At 27.3% G+C, this 24,782-nt stretch overlaps 1 protein-coding gene across 7 annotated transcripts in view; it reads left to right on the forward strand.

Moving 5' to 3' along the window:
* Nucleotides 1-24,782, forward strand: part of LOC145279664 (clathrin light chain B-like) — a 112,265-nt gene that overhangs the window by 61,058 nt on the left and 26,425 nt on the right. For 4 of the 7 annotated variants that reach the window (XM_080130916.1, XM_080130915.1, XM_080130911.1 and 1 more), the window contains one exon: nt 12,866-12,904. The exons of the other annotated variants lie outside the window; for them this stretch is intronic. In XM_080130916.1, coding sequence (XP_079987042.1) covers nt 12,866-12,904 — 39 coding nt within the window. The remainder of the gene's footprint in view (nt 1-12,865; nt 12,905-24,782) is intronic. 7 annotated transcript variants of the gene reach the window in all.

The following is a 24,782-nucleotide window of genomic DNA, read 5'->3' on the forward strand; positions in this document are numbered from 1 at the left end:
TGTTACAATATAACCACTTACTTCCTGCACAATATTTTTAACCTCTTAATATTATTAAAAATATGAAAATCTAGAACTCATTTATTGATCAAAATAAAAATGAGTACAAAAATCTAATATAATCATTGTGTATGTATATTTAGTTGGCTCTCCACAAAGCCAGTTATTTATTTGCTTCCCCACTGAGAAAATTAGGCACAAGGCCGTTTTTTAATGTGGGGAGGAAAAACCAGCTCCCCCAAGGGGGCGTTCTGGCAGGGTCCAAAATTAGAAATTGTCTGATATGAAGGGTTTTCCCCACATTGACCAAATTAATTGACTTAAAAGCCAGTTAGATAGAAGGTTAAAAAAATAAAAGCACTTTGGATTGGGACAAAAATTTTAGTTGTCTCAGTCTAGAAGGATTTCTCATTTACTGCCAAAGAACAGAAAAGATTAAGTGTAGTTTCATTTCTGATATTACACTTTTGTTCCAAATGTGCTCATATTATTCACTGGGTTGTGGAGAATATATTTCAGTTTTTTTTTTTTTTTGTTTTTTTTTTTAAATTTTGGAATTATTTCATTATAATACATGAAATATTAAGAGAATGCTGTCTGTCACATTTAGTTTTTTTTTTTTTTTTTTGTAAAGTAAAATTGTAATTTTCATGCAAGAAAAAACTTTCTACATTTAAAATTCAGTTTGCATTTTAATTTGCTATCTCATTTTTTCTTTTTTTTTTTCCCCTTTTTTTCCTTTTTTTTTCCTTTTTTTTTTGTTCATTTTTCTGGTATAAAAAGAATTAGCTTAATTAAATTGTAATTCAAAATAAATTTTCCTTTTCATTTTTCAAATAAGTTTATGCCTTTGGCGTTTTTAAAAAATATCAAATTGTGTGTATGTGTGACACAATATTTTCACTTTTGCTAAAAAAAATGACACTCTGTTCAAATAATCTTGAAATATATATCAAACTTAAAATTCCTACAAGTGTGCACTCTGGTCAATTTTCCTTTTAAAATCATACCATATATATATATATATATATATATATATATATATATATATATATATATAATACTACTTGGTACATAGGTTATCAGTAGGGCTATGATAACAGCATATTCTTTTCATTGTTTTTACTCAGACACAATTAATCAACTTAGGATCACATCACTCTACATAAAAACATAAGATATCAATGGATATATACCTGAGAATCAAAACAAGGAAAAGAATATGCTGTTGTCATAGTCCTAGTTATCAGTGACTAAACTGGTTCTTTTTACCAGGCTCGATTTTGTGCTTAATTACTCAACATTATAAAATAAAAGACCGAAAAAAAAAATGACTTGTCAGCTCAACAGCCATTGAGAACTGTTTTTTCCTGTGATTATGTAAGGAGCGCTGGTTGTCTTATGTTTCTCCTTGCGACTAGATTTTACTTTTTTCCATTGAAGAAATGCTCCTAGGATTTGTGGACTTTTGAGTGCTGCTCAAAATTATTTCTTTGCATAGAAATAGGTTAGTATTGTAGGTAATTTCTAAACTCTGTCCAGCATGTCGGCATGTAAAACAGGTTGAACTGAATGATGATCATGACAGGTATCTGCCTCTCGATAGGTGTTAAAGCTATGTACATTTTATTATCATTTGGTAATAATACATTGCATCGTCTAATAGAATATCAACCCCATTATTTGTTGACGATCTTGGTTTATTTCTGCTACTGTTTATATATATATATATATGTATATATATATATATATATATATATATATATAATATATATATACACACTAGCAGTAGTGAAAAAAACAGAGGCTTCAGAAATGGACTCTGATGTATGAAAGGTTGTGAAAAAGGGATGTGGGTGTAAAGAAATAGCTTCAAACTTTTGGGGTATTAAAAGGAAAGCGACTCAAACAAACATGAGGGGACAGTAGTGGGAATCTTTATTGACACAAATATATGAACACTAATTAGGGTTCCCTTTTATAAGTGATACCCATGAAGCCTCCACCTCATTGGTGGGGGTGATTGGTGTAATATGGTAAACATTGCCTTCCATTTTTTTTTTTTTCTTCTTTCAAACTGTTTCGATTCTGTGAGCCACTGAGGATTTGAAATGGGTTTTAAGGGCCTTTCTAAAAGTAAAAGCCTGTCAATGAAACCATGATACATTTCTGGAATATGTAATATAGTTTTTTTTTGATAAGTTGTATTTTAATCTCCTATTCTTATGATTAAACATTTAATTGATTTCTTTTCAACATATTCTGATGCACTCTATAGAGCAAAAAAAACAAAAAAAAACTAGATTCAATATCCGAAACGTTATTGTGTTTAAGAGAAGTGGTGTCTGATCAACACTGCTAGGGAGCTATGATTTTAATATACTGTTTTGTTTTTAAATACCCGAAACAGTGTTTCATGATAAACAACTGATGATCTCTGAAATAACAATAGAATAGGTGTGAATTTGTGAAAGCAAAATGATACAGTAATTGTAGGAGATTAAATTACTTACTGGCAAAATAATTTACCAATGAAGGTCTAAAAACTTTTTATTTTGTAATTTTTTTTTTTATTATATAATTTTAAAGGTTAAAAACCTTCCACGACACATACATAAATATATATATGACACGTATATTAGTCATGAATATAATTATATTTTATAAAACTTTTATAACAATGTAGATATTTATGTCCAGTTTCTAATTTGATATTTTTTTCTCTAAACGTAATTTACAATTTCTACTATTTATATCGCAAGAAGGAACTAATTGTAAGATTTTACCATTAATATTTTTGTTCATGTATTTGTTCTACTATAAATTCAGACAATGTTGTACTTTTTCTTTCACACTATAATGTCCGCATATAATAATTATATCAACTCCCGAATGTATATCTTTTGTCTTCATTATTAATATTATTTGTTGTTTTGTATATTACATTAGCTGTTAAACATTTGTTAATGATTTTTTTTAAATCTACTATTACATGAATTAATAGTATTATTAGCATTACTATTATTGTTTATTATTGATTGCATGTTTTCAACAATAACTAATTCTATTGTTATTCCTATTGATAATTTTAAAAAGCTTATTTCAGAGAGAAACTTCTATTACCCTAAAGAATGTTTTGCCAATCTATATATTTACTACCATAAGGTGGATTAAACTAGATTTTATTTAATTTTCTGTTAATTTTATTATTTTAATTTATTATCAGATCTGCTGTTCTTTTAAACTGTTGCATATTTCTTATGTAGATTGAATATGTTCATATCAGCTTTTTTCTTTCTTTTTGTTTTTGGGGGGAAAATGTAAATGATTAGAATATTTAATATATATTTGGATCTTATTTTGTTGTATATAATGCTTATAGGTTTCATTATTTAAAAGTTTTATTCTTTTCTTTATCTAAATTTAAAAAAATATATTTGGAAATATTATGAGACCATCATATCTAATAGCAATACTTTTTTCGTCAATGATTGATGAATAAATTGATTGGTGCGGTTTTATTTTCCTTATTTCAGTACCTAGAATAGTTTTATACACAAAACCTACAAAAGCAAAGTTGAGTCATTCATTGCTGCTATATTTTGCTCAATCTTCTGAAAAAAAAAAGAAACATTTCTATTTTCACTCTATTTTAACATTTTTATATTTAGTCCTGTTGATTATTGTATTTAATAGAGGGAGGCAGAACTTACCCTCACACATGCATTTACTATGTTTGCTACTCATTACAGGACGTTTTTTTTATATTTCCCTTCAGACTGCTCTAACATGGCCACTTATGTGTTTTTAAAAATTATTTTCCCCTTTTTTTATTAAGAAAATGAGATGTTTTAACAGTCAAAACCAAATTGTTTCATTATCTCCTTTTTTTTTAATTTTATTTTGACTTGAATTCTATTTCCTAAAATACATTTGTATTTGTGGAGGGACACACACACACACACACACACACACACATATAGAATGTTATACATATTCTATTGCTGTTCCTAAGTTATAACTTTTCATCATGACTAATTTTAGTAACCTCTAAGACATCTTCATTTTCTAATGTTTATATAACAAATTTATTTTGTTTATGTAATAATTTTTACTTAACATAAACTTTGTCTTACCTGATTGTTCTTTGCACGCTTATGATTTTGTAAACAAATGCTTTTGTTTTATTAATAACTAGTAAAATACCTGTCCCAGGACAGATATGAACAATAAACGTAGCATTAGTCCTAAACTTTTATACTTTTCGTGTCTTTGGAGGTATGGTGCAAGAGTTGGTGGCACCTACTTAAATGGTAACGTTTACAAAAAAAAGTAATGTGCCCATGTTATTAACCCTGTTATCTAGAATACATATTCCATAATTCCTAATAAGTTCAATAGTTTAAGATTTTACTAAACATGTTATTGCGTACCCTGCCAGCAGGGCCTAGAATTTGCCAACTGCAACCCAGTTCATCTATACACAAAAATATAAAGATCTAGAGACATAAATCCAACTTGATTTGGTATTAAATGATCCAAAAAAAGTTAATGACATAAAACAAACTTTATTCGCGCTCATGTCTACACACTGACTTTTAAAAAAATGTATTACTTGATATAACTCGATATGTATTAATTTTTTGCATCTGATTTATTTTTAAAGTTATTTTGTAGAAAAGGAACGAGTTTGAGTGAACTTACCTCCGAATGGTAAACTTTATATAAAAAAAAAAAAAATGTGCTCATATTATTCACTGGGTTGTGGAGAATATATGTTCATTAGTTTAGTAGATTACTTTGTACATAAGTATATGTAAATATACATATATACATACCATTTTTTTCTTAACTATTAAAACTTTATTTAAAACTAAACAAACTATGACATGATCTTCACTGTTAAATGAAGAACACAACTTTTCTGTTGCCATGTATTTTCAGCATCTTTTGTGCCGAAAGCCTTCACAAATCAGTTTTTTTGTTTTTTTTAACTTTTGTACTAGCGGGACCTGTGGAAATTTCACAGGGGACTGATCATATGTATTGATGTTGGCATTCTGTAGATATTCAGCGTAAATGGTGACGCTCTGTGTTAAAACTGCAAAAATATTTATCCAAGCTAGCAGGGATGCCCAGCATAGCCAGGTCGTAAAACATGCTTAAATATGATATTTTAATTCTTGCAGATTTTATATATATTATTATAGAGTTAATGTTCTATCGATTTTTATTTATTATAAAGTTGCAATTTCAAAAATAAAAAATATATCTATATAACTTGGGTTCATCAGTTTGAATCAAAACAGAGTCCCAAACTTATGAATATATGTGTGTATATATCTATATAATTATAAAACTCAAATGACCTTGTAACGAATGATGTAACCCACTTTCCGGTTTACGACATCCGGTTGCACATGCGCACATAAACTTTAACCCATAACAACGTAAACAAATAAACACAAATCGCTTCTTTTGCAGATTTTGACCTGCGCACTGAAATATTAACGTTATTTCGAAATTATTATTTAACATGGGAAGAGTGGGGGTGTTTTGTAACTAATCTTTATTACAGCTATACTGTCGCTATTTTCTTACAACCAAACAACTTTAACCCATTGACAAACATAAGAACAATTGTAGTAAAACCAAGACTACTACACTCTCTATCCATCCCTTTTCCTTCCTTCCTTTTTTATTTCTAGTTTACATTTCTAGATACAAAATAGTTGTGTGAGAACGGTGAATTTGTTGACACATTTACTAATCTGTTTCAATATTAGTTTTATTTTATTTTATTTTTTTTTGCTTCAGGTTTTATTAATTATTTTTTTTTAGATTTGAAGTTTCTATAACTTGGTTGAAGGATTCTAATATGGGTTTTTCATTCTTATATTTCTCATCAGTAGGTTCATGTGCGTTTTTGCTGCTAAATGATTTTCGTCTGCGTTCGATTCCTAGGAAAATCATGTTTAATTTTCGAATTTTGAGCGATTCAGAAAAATAGGTAACTTTACACGAATAGTGAGGATTTTTTTTTTTCATGTTTGAGTGATGTCCGTGATTTTTCATTTTAATATACTTTCATAGAAATGTTTCTGTTATGTCATAAAAAAACTATTTTCTTTACGTCACAAGTGTCATGCTCATACATGAATTCCATAGCTAATATAACATACTGACCCAATGGGTCACGGGTAGTCTAGTATATATATATAAAATGAAATAGGAATCACAATTAAGTCGATAAAGATAATTCAAAATGGCAAACTTAAAGTATATTATAAATATTAAACACTTAAAATTTATAAAGTAATCCTAACCAGATGTAAGAGCTCAATAAAACCAAATAGGAAATAGAGCTTATAATAAGAACAAAGAATTAAAAAGAAACATGTTAAAAACACTTTAAAAAGAGTTAAAAACATATTTAATTTTCAAAAAGGAGACACAAATTCAGTGGATTGTCCTTAATCCGTGGAGTTTTGAAAGAAATACTTTCCTTCTCATCAGAGGGTAGGGATTAGCAAAATGCAGAATTGGATTTTGCTTGCAAAGTATTTAATGAAACTACAAGTAAGTCATAGATCTTACTTGGAAAAAAATAGTGATGCAGAGGGGATGGGGGAAAAAAAATGATTTCACGTGAATAGATGGACGGATGAAGAGTATAATATCCAATAATGGTAAAATCCAAGAAAAGTTCCCTATCCGCAAGTAAAAATCCAAAGGAATCTCATTACTGGAAGATATTTCAATGTAATCCAAAACTCTGTGGATTAAGGACAATCCAATTTGTTTCCTTTTTGAAAATCAAATATGTTTTTAACTCTTCTTAAAGTGTTTTTAATGTGTTTTTTTAAATTATTTGTTCTTATATATATAGCTTTAGTTTCTTCAGCTATAACTGAAACAAAAAATTATGGAGAATTCTTGATAAAATTTTTTATAAAAAAAAAAATAGATTACTAAGGTGCCATTAGCTAAAACCGAAACCAAGACTTATGAAGAATTCTTGATAAAATTGTTTTAAAAAAATAGATTATTGGAGTGCCATCAGCTATAATCAAAACCGAAACCAAAACTTATGAAGAATTCTTGGTAAAATTATTTATTACAAGAAATAGAAGTACATAACAATTAAACGACCCGGATGTAAGTGTGACACAGAAAATAACACACACACTATCGTATTAATATATAGATAAATGGAATAAAGACTGATAAAATCGACTTCTGTAGAAGAATAATCCTCTGCTCTGAAAGAAAGACCAATGTATATTCATTTGTGTGTAAATATATTTATAAATAAATATACTTTTTTCTCAGCACAAGAGTACAAAAATATGCTAGATGAAACCATTTCAAGTGTTTAGGGTAAGGGAGAAAGCAAATAGCAAGTTTTCAATGAATTCAAAAAGAAATTTTCCTATCGATTTCCATATTCTAACATTTTTTTCCTTTCTTTCTATACTGATTGGCATTTATTACTAGCCTTAACAATAATGCTAAGTACAAGTGGCAGAGCTCCCCACTAAACAAACTTCCTCTGTGAGCTCATATAAACCAAAAAAAAAAAAAAAAGCATAAAAAACGTTTAAAGAAAAGTGCACATGATTAATCCCCACCCCCAAAAATAAATTGGTCAACTTTCCTAAAATGCTTGGATCGTCTTGAAATGGTGAATTGTTTTTGTTTTGTTTCTATCAAGTCTTCAGGATGTTCACACATGATTTTCCTTAGTCCTATCATTAACCCAAAGTCAGGGTGGCAACCTCCTACCTTCTCATAATTGCACAAAGACCCTCTTAAAACCACGCATAATCACCTTTTAGAAAACAAACAAACAAACAAAAAAAAACGCCCAGGATTTATCTATCATAGGAAAAAGGGGGGGGGGGTAACTGCCCTAAAACGCTTGAATGATTCAAAATGAGAAATCATTTTACATTAAATTCTAAAATAATTTTTGTTTATTTTTTAAGTTTTTCAAGTTGTTCACATGCAATTGTTTATAAAGGTCGAATCACATATTTTGGAGAGGTGGTCAGATGGGGAGGGGTAGCAGAAGGTATTAATCTACAATAATACCAAAGAAATATTGCAATATATTCATTTTTAACCAATCCTAGATTTCGATTTCAGTTTTTGGCACATAAAATGCATTACAACTAAACTTTGAGTTCTCTAACTTCTTTTCTTTTAACGAATACATGGCATTTTTAAGCAATTACTATTTCCTGTTAATTTCAGTGTTATGTGACCAGTAGTTTAAGAGTTTATTGGTTAAATATTTTCACACACACATACATAGATCTAGTGTTTTATTCATTAGATTAGCTTAGCCCTCTCTGCCCAGCATTGCTCAGGATTAAAAAAAATTATACGTTGTTTGTTTTCCTTTTTTTTCTTTTTTTTTTAAATAGTATATTGAATGTTAAATTTAATTATTACACTATCATTTGGTCATTAAATTATGAATTTAAACAAATTATAAAGTTTAAACTAATTTTGTTTAGGTAATGTTGTTTTTAATTCTTATTTATAAAATTATTAGATAAATTGCTTAAAAAAAATGTTCAATACATGGAGATTTGCTAAGAATTTTAAAACCAAAAAGGCCTTTCTATTCGACTGTTTTTAATGTTTCCAAATACATTTCAAGTATTGAAATTTCAGAAAGTTATTTATTCTTAATTATTAACACAAAATAGCTGACTTAGGAATAAACCAAAATACATGCTGATGAATTTTATAATTAAACTTTTTACATAGGATTTTAAAGATATATATTATTTTTTTCATTTCAATAAATATTACTTTAATAGTTAATAAATAAAAGAAAATCAATTCATATTTTATATTTACAGAAAAAAGCACACATGAAGTAGTTTTATTGTATCAATGTATAGATTATAAACTGCTAAATGTCTTGTCCAATTTAATTTATTAATTGATAACACTTTTGGCACATTTAATGATGTATATAATGATCCGTGAATGGTCTTCTGTTTATTTGTATTTATTTTTTAGTAGTTTTTAATTTTTCTCCTGAATTGAGATTGGAAAAAATTTTCATTAAAAAAAAAAAAAAAAATTAGGGAAAAAACTATTCAGTGTTTTTATTTGTCTGGTGCTAGCAATTTTATCTCCTAGTTTCAAGGGATGATACATTAATAATTATCAATGATATAAAGAATTAAATTAAAAAAAAAAACGAAACTAAAGAATTCCTTGTTGTCTTATACAATGAAACCTGTCCAAATATGCTTTATTATATGTATACAATGTCTCAAAACTATTTTATGAAATATAGAAGTTTTAATATATATTAGAGTAAACTAGATCTTAAATATTCGGTGTTTGTGTAAATTGTTGATCTTCTAAACCAGTGTATTTCAGGTGAAAACATTATATACATACGTGTCGGGTTGAAATTAGTATATATTAAAAAAAATCAAAAACAATGATCCAGTAGAAAAATAGTTACAAGTAAAAATAGAATTTATCGAATCATCAAGTTTTATCATATGCTTAAATGTGGAAAAGTTGTGCAACCAATTGTGTATGAAAAACAAAATTGACTTGAATTGACTAATGAAGTGTCTGCCATTTTTAAATCAATGCATTTCAGAATGTAATTGTGACTGATTTTTTTTTTCTTTTTTTTTTTTTTTAATACATATCGTACATCTACTACTGGATCATTTTTTTGTAATTTTTGGAATTATACTAATTTCGCAATGACACGTAAGTACGTAATGTTTTCACCTGAAATGCATTGTTTTCAAAGATCACCGATGTAAACAAGCATCAAATATTCTTATCTATGAGCATCAATAAGATCTACTTCCCCCCCCCCCCAAAAAAAAAAATAGTAATAAAGCTCTAATATTTGTGCAGCTAGGTGAATATAGCTGCTTGTTCTCTTCCTGTTTTGATTGAAAATTTTAGATTCTTGTTAACCTGCCAAATGTGTAATTGAAAAATATAATAAGTACCTTTATTTCTGGGTGAATTGTATGCACTGAACATCCTTCATTTATTTTAATGACTACTTTGCGTGTCTCTCATTACATTATGTTTAAAATGGTTGTTTTCGTGTCACTTATGATACATGTGTCTGCATTTTTTTATCTATTTTTTTTTATATATATAATAGCAATTGTTTAATTTATTTTATATTGGGGAGGGGCGATCCTTTTTTAGATGTATTAAAAAAAAAAAAAGTACATAATTTTTCCTGTAAAAAATATTCTTTTAAATAAGATCTAGTGTTTATGCAATTTTACCCCAATATTAAAAAATTTGCCAATATAATAATATATATATATATATATATATTTTAAATATAAAGAATTTCGAATTTGACAATTGTTTTTTTGTGGTCACATCATTTTGTTTACTGTAATCAATTGTTTTCATTCAGTCATTTTGTAGTTTGTATTACAAACTTGGTAAATTTGGGGCAATTTTCCTCTTAGGTTAGTCATTTGTAATCTTAAAAAAAAAATAGTCACTTGTGGATTTTATATTTGTTCTTGTCAACCATTTTCTTTTTCCTTTTATTTATCTTGGTTGATGGAGATAGTGTTTGAATAAATCCAGTTATAATATTAAAAGCACATTCTAATAGAAAATATATATAAAAAAAAATTGGCACTTTTACAGAATTGGGAGGAGATTTTGTAGTCGATAAATGGAGTTTTTAGATAAAAAAACAATGGTTTCAACTGATTTAACTTTAATCGTGTTAGCAGGTGAAAAATTGCTGCCATCTTGTTTAAATCAATGGAAAATTACCTCCCTTTTGAACTCTCCTGTGTCTTACGATCATTTTCATGAAATAATTTTCTACCTTATCAATTTTCATAATTTTTTGATATAATCATTTTAAAAATACGAGGAATACATAGATGCCATTGTTTTCATGCAAAATTCAGTATTATGATTTCCAAAATTTCGTCCCAATAGTGTAGAAGTGCCAAAAAATTATTTTGAAAATATTCCTTTTTTAAAAACAGTGAGATAAAAAGTTGACATTTTTTTTTTTTTTTACTGTTTCTAATAACTTGAAAATTAAGATTTTTTTCTAGCCCCTCCCCCTTCATTTAAAACTACATATTCTAATTCAATATTAAAACTTTGTTGCAAAGTTTTAACAATCTTTAAATGTTTAGCAATCTTGAACAAAATGATTGCTTGACAACATTAAAAACCAAAAACAATAACAGTACATGAGATTTAAAAATAAAAATGTATTTATGTTGTTACCCAGACTTAGGGTTAGTGGTAGAGGTTGAAGAAGTGCATGTATTTTTTGACGACTTTACATTCACATTTTTTTCATATTCAAGTTTGACTAGAATACATCAACATGGTGTGCTAAAATCTGATGTTTTAAATTGATTCAAACAAGAATAAAATTTACTTTTAATCAAATTTATAGAAAACATGTCCTTTCCTAACCCTACTCCTGAGTCTGAATGTCAATACAAAAAATAAATGGAAAAAGGTGCACACAATGCGAGTGTAACAAAGCCATTAAAAGTCACGAATCTGCAGACCTGTTACAGCTCAATTTCACTAAATTTTTTCTCTCCATGAACTTATTGCATTTGTACCTCCCCCTCAACGTAAATACCCCTAAACAACCAGGCTAGCAGCAAAATCCCACCCTTTCACTGTAGAGGTCTATAGATTTTTTTACTCTGATAGGTTCTTTCCTCAGACTTTGAAATTCTCCCCCCCCCCATTCCACTTCCTCTACTGTACAGCCATGCAAAAAATTTAAATGTAATGCGAAAAAAACATCTTGCTACACAACTCCCCACTTAGCATGCCCCTATAAATATCCCCCCCCCCAAAAAAAAAAAAATCATAGTATTTACGTTTAAGTGGCAATATGCCTTCTTTGGGATGACTAAAACGAAAAAAAAAAAATAGTTTAATAATTCCACCTTTATCTTTCATGAAATTCAACAATAAGTGATGTACCCCCCTCGCAAAAAAAAAAAAAAGTAATTAAAATATTGAGTTTTAGGAGTTTTAAACTTGTTAAATAATAAGAAGCAAACAAAACTTTTTTTCATTTTAGTATAAAGAATGAAATATCTTTCCTAGCACATGAATGAGTATACGTTGTTATGATTTGTTTTTGTGATTTGCAGCAGAAAGAAAAACATTTTCAGTTTTTCGTTTGTTTTATGGCTGATTTTTATAAAAAGAAAGATGCACGGCCACAGTTTAACCTAAATATAAAAACAAAAACAAACACTAATTATGATGTATGTACCGTCATGAAACAAAAATGTTATATTCCAAAAAATATGTAAATTGATTAAGTAGATTTTTGTTAAAGAAAATAATTTTTAAACGATTTTAAGCTATTAATGTAAAATCCTTACCATTACAAGGCTGATATTGAAAGTTTGAATTATTGTGGAGTTATCTACCCTCCTTTTCTTTTTTTTTTTTTTTTTTTTTTTTTTTTTTTTTTTTTTAAGATGGTGATGCAAAACGGTCCCGTTTTGCTTACTCATAAAATTTGATTTTCTTAAAACTATTTGATCAATTTACATGAGTTTTGGAAGATGATATCTTTGTTTTGTGACAGGTACATTCACCATAAATATTTTTCTGTATTTTTGTTTTTTATTTAGGTTGAACTGTGGACTTGCATCCAAAGAAAATGCATTGGCTATTATTTATTATTATTGTTATCTTTGTGCAGTAGAATGATACCATGAAGAGGGAGTACAGTTGAGGGTGAAATGCGTTTGTTCACCCTTTCTTTTTCTTTTAAATTTTTTTTGCGAAGTGTAATGTATATATTCAGTTATGTCTCGTTGTTCTTCCACAGAGCTGCTGCAGCAGCCGAACTTGCGGAGATCACTTGTGGGTAAGAGTGTATACTGTACAGCTGCACATCTTAGTTTTTAGTCAACAGTCATTGTTGTCCTTTTTGTTTGTAGTAGCCCACTTTTTTTTATTTTTGTTGTTGTAAAATTTAATTTGAGACATTTGTCCTCTCTCTCTCTCTAAAAATCTGCAACATATATAACTGTTTCTTTTAACTATTATGTTGCATGGTGTTTTTAAGCCATTGTCATTTGATTTTTAGGATCTAGTCTTTTATCATTCCGTGTTAGTAGTTTATGTAGTCTTTGATGATGCAGGCCACAAATATTGTACAAAATTTATCCAATTTGAATTACAATATGTTGACCATATTTTTCACTTTTGGAAGAAAGTTTTTTTTTCTTCTTAGAAAAAAAATAAAATGAAAGAAAAGTTATTTTATATTAATTTATTACAAAATAAAAATTATGGTTATGTTAAAAAGACTTATTTTTTATTTCCACTTTCTGTTTAATGGAAGTTTTGCAAAGTCTTGCTGGTGTATAGCAAGGAAAAGTCCCTTCTGATTAATACTTATGTACAAGGGTAGTTGCAAAAAAAAAAAAAAAAAAAAAGGTAGAGCTATGGAAACTGGAGTGGTACTATTAAAACAAGTGGCTTTTTGTGCTCCAGAATTTTTTTTTTTTTTACATTGTCACCACCATTCTTCGTGCATTTTTGCCAGGAATTCAATGACCTGCCTCTGCTTCTGGCACATGCCCATGACAGTGATTGCTTTCTTAGTCTCACACCATCAATATTTGAAACAGATGAAACTTTCAGGTCATAAATGCATAAGTTCAATCATCATAATAATGCAATTTGCCATCCTCTTTGATCCATTCAGGCAGAATAAAACAAATAAGAGGCATTACTTTTGGGATGTTTTTTTTATAATTCTAGTTTAATTTTAAAACTCTACATAAAAAAAAAACTTGTCTTTACTTTGAAATGCCTTCTTTTCAGAATGGTTTATATTATAATTAAAATCGAATGTTTCAAACAGTGAATTCATTTTTATTGCACACGCTTTAGACAAGTGCCAAAATACTATAATCGGACAAACAGACATCATTTTGATTTAACTCCAAACATCCTAAGTCATGCCAGGGATTACCACCACCATGGCATATAAGAGGAAGAACAAAAAACAAAGGAACAACTATCCAATTTCCTGAAGATAATATTTTACTATTTGAAAATTTGAAGGAAAAAAAAAAAATTGAAATTTTATTTTTAATAAATAGCAATACTTATTAAAACAATTTCACAATCGTCTAGTCTTTCTAATCGTTAAATCTTATATTCTTTTTAGTCTTTACTTTTTAATTTTTTATTTTTTTAGGTTTTATATAATAAAAAAATATATTTTAAAAGTTTACCTAAAAATAGTCTTTACTTCTAAAAATGTTTTTATATCTTGTAATAAAAACATTTTTAGTCTTTACATTTAAATGTATCTTAAGTTTACATAAAAACAGTTTTTATTTTGAAATGTTTTTGTGACACATCATAAAAATCTACAAGAATTACATAAGTATTAATTAGAAAAGACTTTTCCTTGATATACACTGGCAAAACTTGTTCTAAGCAGGAAGCAGATGTCAAAGAGAAATATGTTTATTTAAAATAACATCTATAGTTATATATCAAATAACTATTGCAGAAGATTAGCATTAATGATCTTGTAACTGTTATAAAGCAGTAATAAATAGTTTGTGGGCATATTTTGACGAATATCTATATTATGATTACGATATGATTTATCTACTTATGCCATGGCCTTTTGGCCGAGATCAAAGTGTAGTATCTGTTCTTCAGATGCTGCACTTCCATTTCTTGTTCTCTTTCAGTAGAGAAGCAGTCCTTCACGACTGAGACAATTTTTTATTTCTGTACCTTTTCTCCACGTTAAACAACAACCCTGGTGTCTAACTCAGTCCCGTGGTGAGGCATTCTAAATAGGTACTCATATGCTTTTGTTCCAATTTAAAATGTTTCTTGGCAAAACGTAATGAATATATGTAATATTTAGTTATAAGTTTCATATTAATTTTTATATTTTAGAATAACATTTTGATAAAGGATATGGAACTGTTTGAAATATTTGTAAGGTTCATTTGATATTTTAAAAAATGAAATGTTAAAGATTTTATTAAATGATTAAAATCATATTTTACTAAAAAAAAGAAAAAAAGAATGATTTTAATTATTAAATAAAATATTTTAATATTTCATTTTCTAAAATTTTAAATCAACTTAGTTTCCACAATTTTTTTTTATGTGAGAAATTTACTTTTAGCAAAGGAACCCACATACATATGACTAAGGGTCTCTATTTCAAATTCCAAGATGTTCATCTTACCGTTTATTTCTTCCAGCATGTTGAAATGTTCAGTGCTCTGTAGTTATATTTAACATACATCGAGTTTCATAAATAAAGGGTGAAATATAATTAAATGAACATACTTTCCCATAATCATGTGTATATATGAATATATATCTATATAACTATGGAAATGTAATTATATTTTTATGCTGATTGGCAGTTTAAGAGTATCTTAAGACATTATCTGATAATTGCCTTAGAATAAAAATGTGATCACATGATTAGATTCATGTTAATACCTACTCTATCTCTGATAATCGGCACCCCCCCCTCACTCCCTCATAAAGTAGTTTAACTGATTTACATAAAAACGCACATCCACAAATTAGTTTCCATGATGTCACACTATATCATTTTTAAGCAGAAAATCATTTTTTTTTTTTTTTTTTTTCCAAGGAAACTTTAATTGGAAGTTTATTGGAATTTTGTTTTTAAATTATGAAACCGCATAATTAGTCTTTGTTACAGAAAATAGTTTTCATCTGCATGCACACAGTCACATGATGATAGTGGAGAAAAGCATCAAAAAGATTATTTTTGTTTTTTATCCATTTTTTTTTTATTGTTAAATTTTGTATCAAGATTTTATGTTTTGGTAATTTGGAGAAATTTTAGCAAATTTTCAATAAATAATAACAGTAGTTAATGAAATCGCAGAAAATGATAAATTAAAAAAATTTTCTTTACAATTTATAACTAATAACAATAATTACAAATAATAGTCAAATTCTGTTTTAGAAGTTTAATAACTAATTGAATCACACCATGATTATTTTAGAAGTTTAAGAATTTTCATTTCATTTGCTTTTTTTTTATCTACATACTAATTATCTTTTATTTTTAAAACTTGCTGCTTAATTGTAACTTAGTATTGCATAGAATCAATGGATGTATGAATGGTGATTTCATTTTTAGGGGCATAACTTTAACATATCAAAGGCCTTTTATAGGGTCTGGCCGTGACCGATGTAAATATAATAGATTTTATTTTACATCGATCATGGTCTGACACAAAAGTTTGCTTTACAAGTTGGCTAGCTATAGAATATCTGGAAATGTTTTCTCAATCATCAAATCCTTTTTCTCTGTTATATCTATAAAAATAGTTGCTGGACAGAAATATGAAGTATATAATACCAACGCCAGCGTGCCTCAAGGTTCTATTCTGGGCCCAACCCACTTCCTGATATTCATTAATAATCTTCCAAATCATATTCTAAGATCATTTGTAAACATGAGAAAGATATAACTGTTTATAGTTGCATTACAAAGAGCATTAGTGTCGCATATTAGGGACCATACGTCATTAGCGATTAAGTTGACAAGTCACTTTCAGTGCATGTCAGGATAACCTTAATTTGCAAACAGAATCATTCCCAGAGACGGATTATGTAAATTTGAGACAAGTGCAGAGGTCAAATGCCCTAGTGCAGTTAAGGGATTCTTATTTAACTATCCTCTGTGTCAAAAGATATCCATTGTCTCTTGAGACTGAAAAATAAACCTATTCATTATCATAGTGTTCATTCCATCTCAAGATCCATGATTGGGCAGTGTCCAAAGCATCTCTCGGGCTCATATTGGGGTACGCCTTGTTCAGGGGACAGTTTATGAAGATGTGCACGATGGTCTGCATGGTTGCACCGCAGGCACACCAAGCATCCTGTACATAGTCCCATTTGTGCCAGTTGTTCCATGTTTTGGTAACTTTCGCTTGGGCCTGGTTGAATGTTACCCACTCTTTCCAGGGGAGCTCGGAGCCTGCTGGGAGATCTCCTTTTGGTGTCGGAAAAGCCTTGTTGTGGTTGTCTTTGACAAACTCCTTCCACTAACGCAGGTGGAAGAACACTGGTGTTGTTTGTCTGATGCTTGTGACGGTGGAAAAGTCCTTACAGGATGGTAGTTGCTGTGGCACCTCTTGATGTTCATATAGGGGATACATGATTGTCGGTAGTCTGCTTGTCATGCTTTGCTTTTGCTATCACCTCTAGACAAATTTGCAGCGGAGCGATTCTGGACAGCCTATAGACAGATAGCAGCAGGTTGGTCGATTTCAGGTTGCCGGTAATCATCCTGCATGTCTTGTTGAGTTTGACATCGACCTTTGCAGCATGATTGGAATGAGTCCATGCGGCTTCACAGTATTCTTCAGACGAGTAGTACGGCACGAAAGCTGACAGGTGTAGTATCTGTGCCTAGGCCCCACCAAAAGCTGTTAGTCAGTCGTGAGCAGACAGTTATGCATCAGTAGCTTCTTGGGGAGCTTCTCAATGTGGGTCTTGTATGATAGTGTTCTGTCGGACATCACATCAAGATAAATTGAGTATTGGGTGTTTTCCAGGACCTCCTCTGGTGGTGTTATATGTCCTTTGGGCTAAGTAGTTCTTAAGATGGAATGAACGCGTCTTCCTTTTTCTAGGGTTTGGGTTGAGATGCCACTTGTCATAATATGATGACAACTGCATAAGTGCTTGCATCAATTGATTTTCAATAATTTTGAAGTCATTTGATCTAGTTGCAAGGCACATGTCGTCTGCATAGATGAACTTGCAAACATTACAGAATATTGCCATATTATTTGTATATATGATGCTGAACACTGTACGGGGGTGCAGAACTGAACCTTGTTGGGGAACTGTTCTGCACCCTCCACCTGTTCTCTTTCCCCTGTATCTCTTCTATAAAATCAATGATTTTTAGAAGAGATTCGACAATATAGACTATGGGGATATTTTTAAGCATTTTGCTAAGTACTTGATGGTTAACTGTATCATAGGCTGCCATAAAGTCTATAAACAAAACGTATCTGTGACCAATCCAGCTTGAAACCCATCCTCATGTATTAAGTTCAATACTTGGCCCATGCATAACATACCAGTTCAGAAACTGGGTAGGTCAGGAGTTATGTTGTATTCCATGGTTGGGGCAATTCATGTGAGGACAAGTTGTTCATAGAGCTTGAATAGGACACAAAGTAGATTTACCATTCAACAACAGTTGAATGGAAACTTGATTAGGAATTACTCCGGCCATTCTTTGCTATAGTTGGTTAACAATGTTGAGTTTATTTACTATCTTCTAGGCTGCCTTGCTGTTATGAGTCATGTCAATTCTATCTTAGCGTCACTTCGTGAGCTCAACAGTGATTCACAAGACATATGACAAACCTTTTCCTGGCATCCCTGTTAATCTTTTGAGAGACCAATTGCTATGTTACGTTCATCTCTACGAAAAACTCCAGTAGTGGTAAAAAGATAAACCTTTGGCTACGGATATGTCTCAACTATAAAAAAAAAAAAACATCAAAATGCTTTATTGTAAGTTCTACAAGAACTAATATAAATCATTTTATTTAAATACCATACATCATACTCAAGTTTGATCAATCCTGGTCATCCTGGATTTAGAATAAAATTTGGCTGTTCATTGCAGAAATTTGTCAATCCCTCTTTGGTACTGAGTAATATTATATTTGTATTACTTTGATTTTTAGATTATTACTTTCATAAAATAGTTTTTGATCTTAAAGATTTTACAGTCGTTTGTACACAATTTTTTTTTTTTTCTTTTAAATCTTTTTTTTTTTTTTTTTTTTACTAAACATTTTCTCATGTTTGATTCTTTATATTTAATGATTTTAAATTTCTAATTGTCTGTGCCATTTTTAATTTTCTCTGGATCTCCTTCAGGTGTATCTTTATTTCAGCTTTCTGATGAGAGAGGGAGTGTTAGAATAAACAACCTAAATTGTTTCCAAATTATTAAATAAACTATATATCTATAAAATTATTAAATAAACTATATATCTATAAAATTATTAAATAAACTATATATCTATAAAATTATTAAAGAAACTATATATCTATAAAATTATTAAAGAAACTATATATCTATAAAATTATTAAATAAACTATATATCTATAAAATCATTAAATAAACTATATATCTATAAAATTATTAAATAGACTATATATCTATAAAATTATTAAATAAACTATATATCTATAAAATCATTAAATAAACTATATATCTATAAAATTATTAAATAAACTATATATCTATAAAATTATTAAATAAACTATATATCTATAAAATTATTAAATAAACTATATATCTATAAAATTATTAAATAGACTATATATCTATAAAATCATTAAATAGACTATATATCTATAAAATCATTAAATAAACTATATATCTATAAAATCATTAAATAAACTATATATCTATAAAATCATTAAATAAACTATATATCTATAAAATCATTAAATAAACTATATATCTATAAAATCATTAAATAAACTATATATCTATAAAATCATTAAATAAACTATATATCTATAAAATTATTAAGACTATATATCTATAAAATTATTAAAGAAACTATATATCTATAAAATTATTAAATAGACTATATATCTATAAAATTATTAAATAGACTATATATCTATAAAATCATTAAATAGACTATATATCTATAAAATTATTAAATAAACTATATATCTATAAAATTATTAAATAAACTATATATCTATAAAATTATTAAATAGACTATATATCTATAAAATTATTAAATAGACTATCTATAAAATTATTAAATAGACTATATATCTATAAAATTATTAAATAGACTATATATCTATAAAATTATTAAATAGACTATATATCTATAAAATTATTAAATAAACTATATATCTATAAAATTATTAAATAAACTATATATCTATAAAATTATTAAATAGACTATATATCTATAAAATTATTAAATAAACTATATATCTATAAAATTATTAAATAGACTATATATCTATAAAATTATTAAATAGACTATATATCTATAAAATTATTAAATAGACTATATATCTATAAAATTATTAAATAAACTATATATCTATAAAATTATTAAATAGACTATATATCTATAAAATCATTAAATAAACTATATATCTATAAAATTATTAAATAGACTATATATCTATAAAATTATTAAATAGACTATATATCTATAAAATTATTAAATAGACTATATATCTATAAAATTATTAAATAAACTATATATCTATAAAATATTAAATAGACTATATATCTATAAAATTATTAAATAGACTATATATCTATAAAATTATTAAATAGACTATATATCTATAAAATTATTAAATAAACTATATATCTATAAAATTATTAAATAGACTATATATCTATAAAATTATTAAATAGACTATATATCTATAAAATTATTAAATAGACTATATATCTATAAAATTATTAAATAGACTATATATCTATAAAATTATTAAATAGACTATATATCTATAAAATTATTAAATAAACTATATATCTATAAAATTATTAAATAAACTATATATCTATAAAATTATTAAATAAACTATATATCTATAAAATCATTAAATAAACTATATATCTATAAAATCATTAAATAGACTATATATCTATAAAATTATTAAATAGACTATATATCTATAAAATTATTAAATAGACTATATATCTATAAAATTATTAAATAGACTATATATCTATAAAATTATTAAATAGACTATATATCTATAAAATTATTAAATAGACTATATATCTATAAAATTATTAAATAGACTATATATCTATAAAATCATTAAATAGACTATATATCTATAAAATCATTAAATAAACTATATATCTATAAAATTATTAAATAAACTATATATCTATAAAATTATTAAATAGACTATATATCTATAAAATTATTAAATAGACTATATATCTATAAAATTATTAAATAGACTATATATCTATAAAATTATTAAATAGACTATATATCTATAAAATCATTAAATAAACTATATATCTATAAAATTATTAAATAAACTATATATCTATAAAATTATTAAATAGACTATATATCTATAAAATTATTAAATAGACTATATATCTATAAAATTATTAAATAAACTATATATCTATAAAATTATTAAATAAACTATATATCTATAAAATTATTAAATAGACTATATATCTATAAAATTATTAAATAGACTATATATCTATAAAATTATTAAATAGACTATATATCTATAAAATTATTAAATAGACTATATATCTATAAAATTATTAAATAAACTATATATCTATAAAATTATTAAATAAACTATATATCTATAAAATCATTAAATAGACTATATATCTATAAAATTATTAAATAGACTATATATCTATAAAATTATTAAATAGACTATATATCTATAAAATCATTAAATAAACTATATATCTATAAAATCATTAAATAAACTATATATCTATAAAATTATTAAATAAACTATATATCTATAAAATTATTAAATAGACTATATATCTATAAAATTATTAAATAGACTATATATCTATAAAATTATTAAATAGACTATATATCTATAAAATTATTAAATAGACTATATATCTATAAAATCATTAAATAAACTATATATCTATAAAATTATTAAATAAACTATATATCTATAAAATTATTAAATAAACTATATATCTATAAAATCATTAAATAAACTATATATCTATAAAATCATTAAATAAACTATATATCTATAAAATCATTAAATAAACTATATATCTAGAAAAGTGAGAATGCGTGTGAGAGGACAACTCTCAACCTATATACTTAACAAATTTTTGATCTACAGACTTGAAATTTAATATAAAGAGTATTCAGACATGTGGAAAACTTTAACAGGTTTTCATCCAGAAAAAAGGGGCTGCTAAGGGGTCAAAAATGAAAAATTTATTTGTGGAGGGTCATCGGATTTTTATCTGTTTGTCAACCATTTCATGATTGCACATGCACGAATTGTTCACATGACTACTTATTTTAAGAATAAGTAGGTTAGATCGTGGCAAGCTGACCTAATGATTATCATACTTGACTTAGTCTTTAGGTTTTGATCTCAGCTCTAGTATTTTTATTTATTTATTTTTTTTACTTACAAGAAGTGAACTGTTTAGAAAAAAACATAATACTCACATGCACATCTCGGTTTCTGCATGAATTAAAATATAATATTTGTGCGTATTTTAGACTGGGCAAGGCTGGGCGGCCTGCTAGTAGAATATAATTTTGGATTCTTTAAAGATTGAACTTCACTTTTGTCTTTGGAAGCTGATTTATATTTAAATCTATGTGAACTATATAAAATGTACTTTTATATTATTAGTGTCTTGGCAAGGCCACAGGGGAGACAACCAATGGAGAGTTCTAAAGATTTTATTTAAGCATCATATTAATTTATTCCATTTTATATCCAAGATGAGTGTAATTATAACCAAGTTTTCACCTCCTAAATGTTTATTACTAATAATAGTAACATTATATTGAGCTTTTTGTTATGTTGAGTGCTCCATGCTAAATTTTATTGGACTCTTATTTACTAGTTTTTAGCCTCTGTGTTTCTTGTAAAAATCAATATTTGCAGTGGTAATGTTGCCCCTCTCTAATGACCATCCGACATGTTGGTAGTATTTCATGCCAAATTTGGTGGCGTTTTGATAGTTTGGGAGTTTACAGTGTTTTTAGTGGAAACATTAACATGTTTAACCTCTGTATGGTTCACCGGGTATCTTAAGGAAGTGTTATGTTACAGTTGGTGAAATTTTGTCAAATAGCTTTGGAGCCTGTAAATGACAGACAAAAAAGATGCTCAGTTATAATATACTAGTTTTATTCATCTGGTGTTATCAGGGAACCTATATTTTTGTTATGCGTTTTGTAAACTATGCCTTTTAGGAACTTTTTATTTACTTTTTTTTTTTTTTTAAACTTAAAATTCTATTTCGGTATCATTTCATCATTAAATTATTAACCGAAATAAATTTCAGTTAATGGTGTTTGAATTTCTACATATAAAATCATTGGATGCAAATAATTTCCACTCTTTTGTTATTTAAGGATTTATTAAGAACTTTAATGCCAAAGATAATTTTCTATTCCATATTTTCACATTCTTTTCAAATTTCAAAGGGTCATGAAATAAATTTAAAAATTTTTTCCAAAACTATTAACAAAAAATTTAAAATGATCGACTTGATAGCTTGAAAATTTTTTCGTAAATTGTTATTTTAGTCATGTAAATTATTTAATGAAACTTTAATTTATTCCAAAAAGAATTGAAATATTTGTTTTCTCTTTTGATTTAATCTTTTAAAAACAAAAAAATATATATCTATATTAATGAAAAGACTATTTATCATAAAGTTGTACCCATACAAATTCCAGTTAAAATATAATATATTAGCAATGATAATAGTTGTCGGATTTCCAGCTGCCGAAACAACTCTTCTATGGGCAGCTAAAAAAAAGTAAGCACATTTGAGGAGGCCAGAAGTGATACAAAGATTTTCTGAAAGCAAACTTGAAAAAAGTGTGGCATTAATACATACACATGGGACTTTGGCCAAGACAAGCAAACTTAAAAGCAGAGCCCCCTTCGAGGCCAATTGATGTGCAGACCTTGAGAAGTGAAAGATTAGGAGGGAGAGAGAACGTCCTCAAGCCAACCCTCCAAATGCAAAAGGAACAACCTGCACTTACTGAAAGGCAGTTCAAGACCAGGATCAACTTTGTCGACAACTGCTGCACATACCAAAACCCAAAATACAATCACCCACCATCCTCATTGTTTAGGGGTCACCAAGATAGAGGGGCTATTAATATACTCATTCAAACCACTTAGGTTGTATTATGTATGAGAATGGTTATTTGGTTCCTTCTGAATGGAAAGAATACACATGTAACAATATAGTGAATAGTATTTAATATTTTTATTTTTTTTAAGGAACATGCTATATGAGTACTAGTAGTAAAATAAAAATGCTCTGATCTTCAGATTCTTGCATTGTGTTTGTTCAGTTTCCATGAAACACAAAAGGTTGCTTCATTATAAAAAAACAAAAACTTGTTTATGAATGTTTTTTCTCCATAAATTAGCAGCATATCAACTGCAAAATTTTTCAGCTTGATTTATCACTAGGCTCGATTATTTGTAGCAGTTGTACTTTGTAAGCATACAATTGCAAGTTCTTTGTGTACGACTTTGCCTACTCTTGAACATTGTAGCTTTGTGTGGTAGTAACACAGAAGGACTTTGTGGGAGATTGAAAAGTTTCTCTTATGCAATCCGTGTTTTTCTCTGATGTTCTTGGTCGCCTGCTCTTTCTATCCAGCACTAGATGCATAAATGGATTGTGGATCTTTTCTATACTTTGTTTTATTGTTTGTTGAATCTGCATTTCAAATTTTTGGTTGCCCAATAAACTGTGATAACCCACTCTGCCTTCTCTTGAGTAGTAGTCATTTCTTAGAGGTTTTACACAAAATGATGCCTCTTCAATCAACATTCCAAAACAGAAAATGCAATGTAATTAAAGACTTCAACAATTGTTATCACTACTATTATATAAAAGGAACTTTGTGAGTTCATTCCCTATAGACTCTGTAATGGCTCGGCTGATT

The sequence above is a fragment of the Euprymna scolopes genome, chromosome 7, assembly GCF_053919585.1.
Source record: "Euprymna scolopes isolate OS-2025 chromosome 7, ASM5391958v1, whole genome shotgun sequence".
Classification (NCBI taxonomy): Eukaryota; Metazoa; Mollusca; class Cephalopoda; order Sepiida; family Sepiolidae; genus Euprymna; species Euprymna scolopes.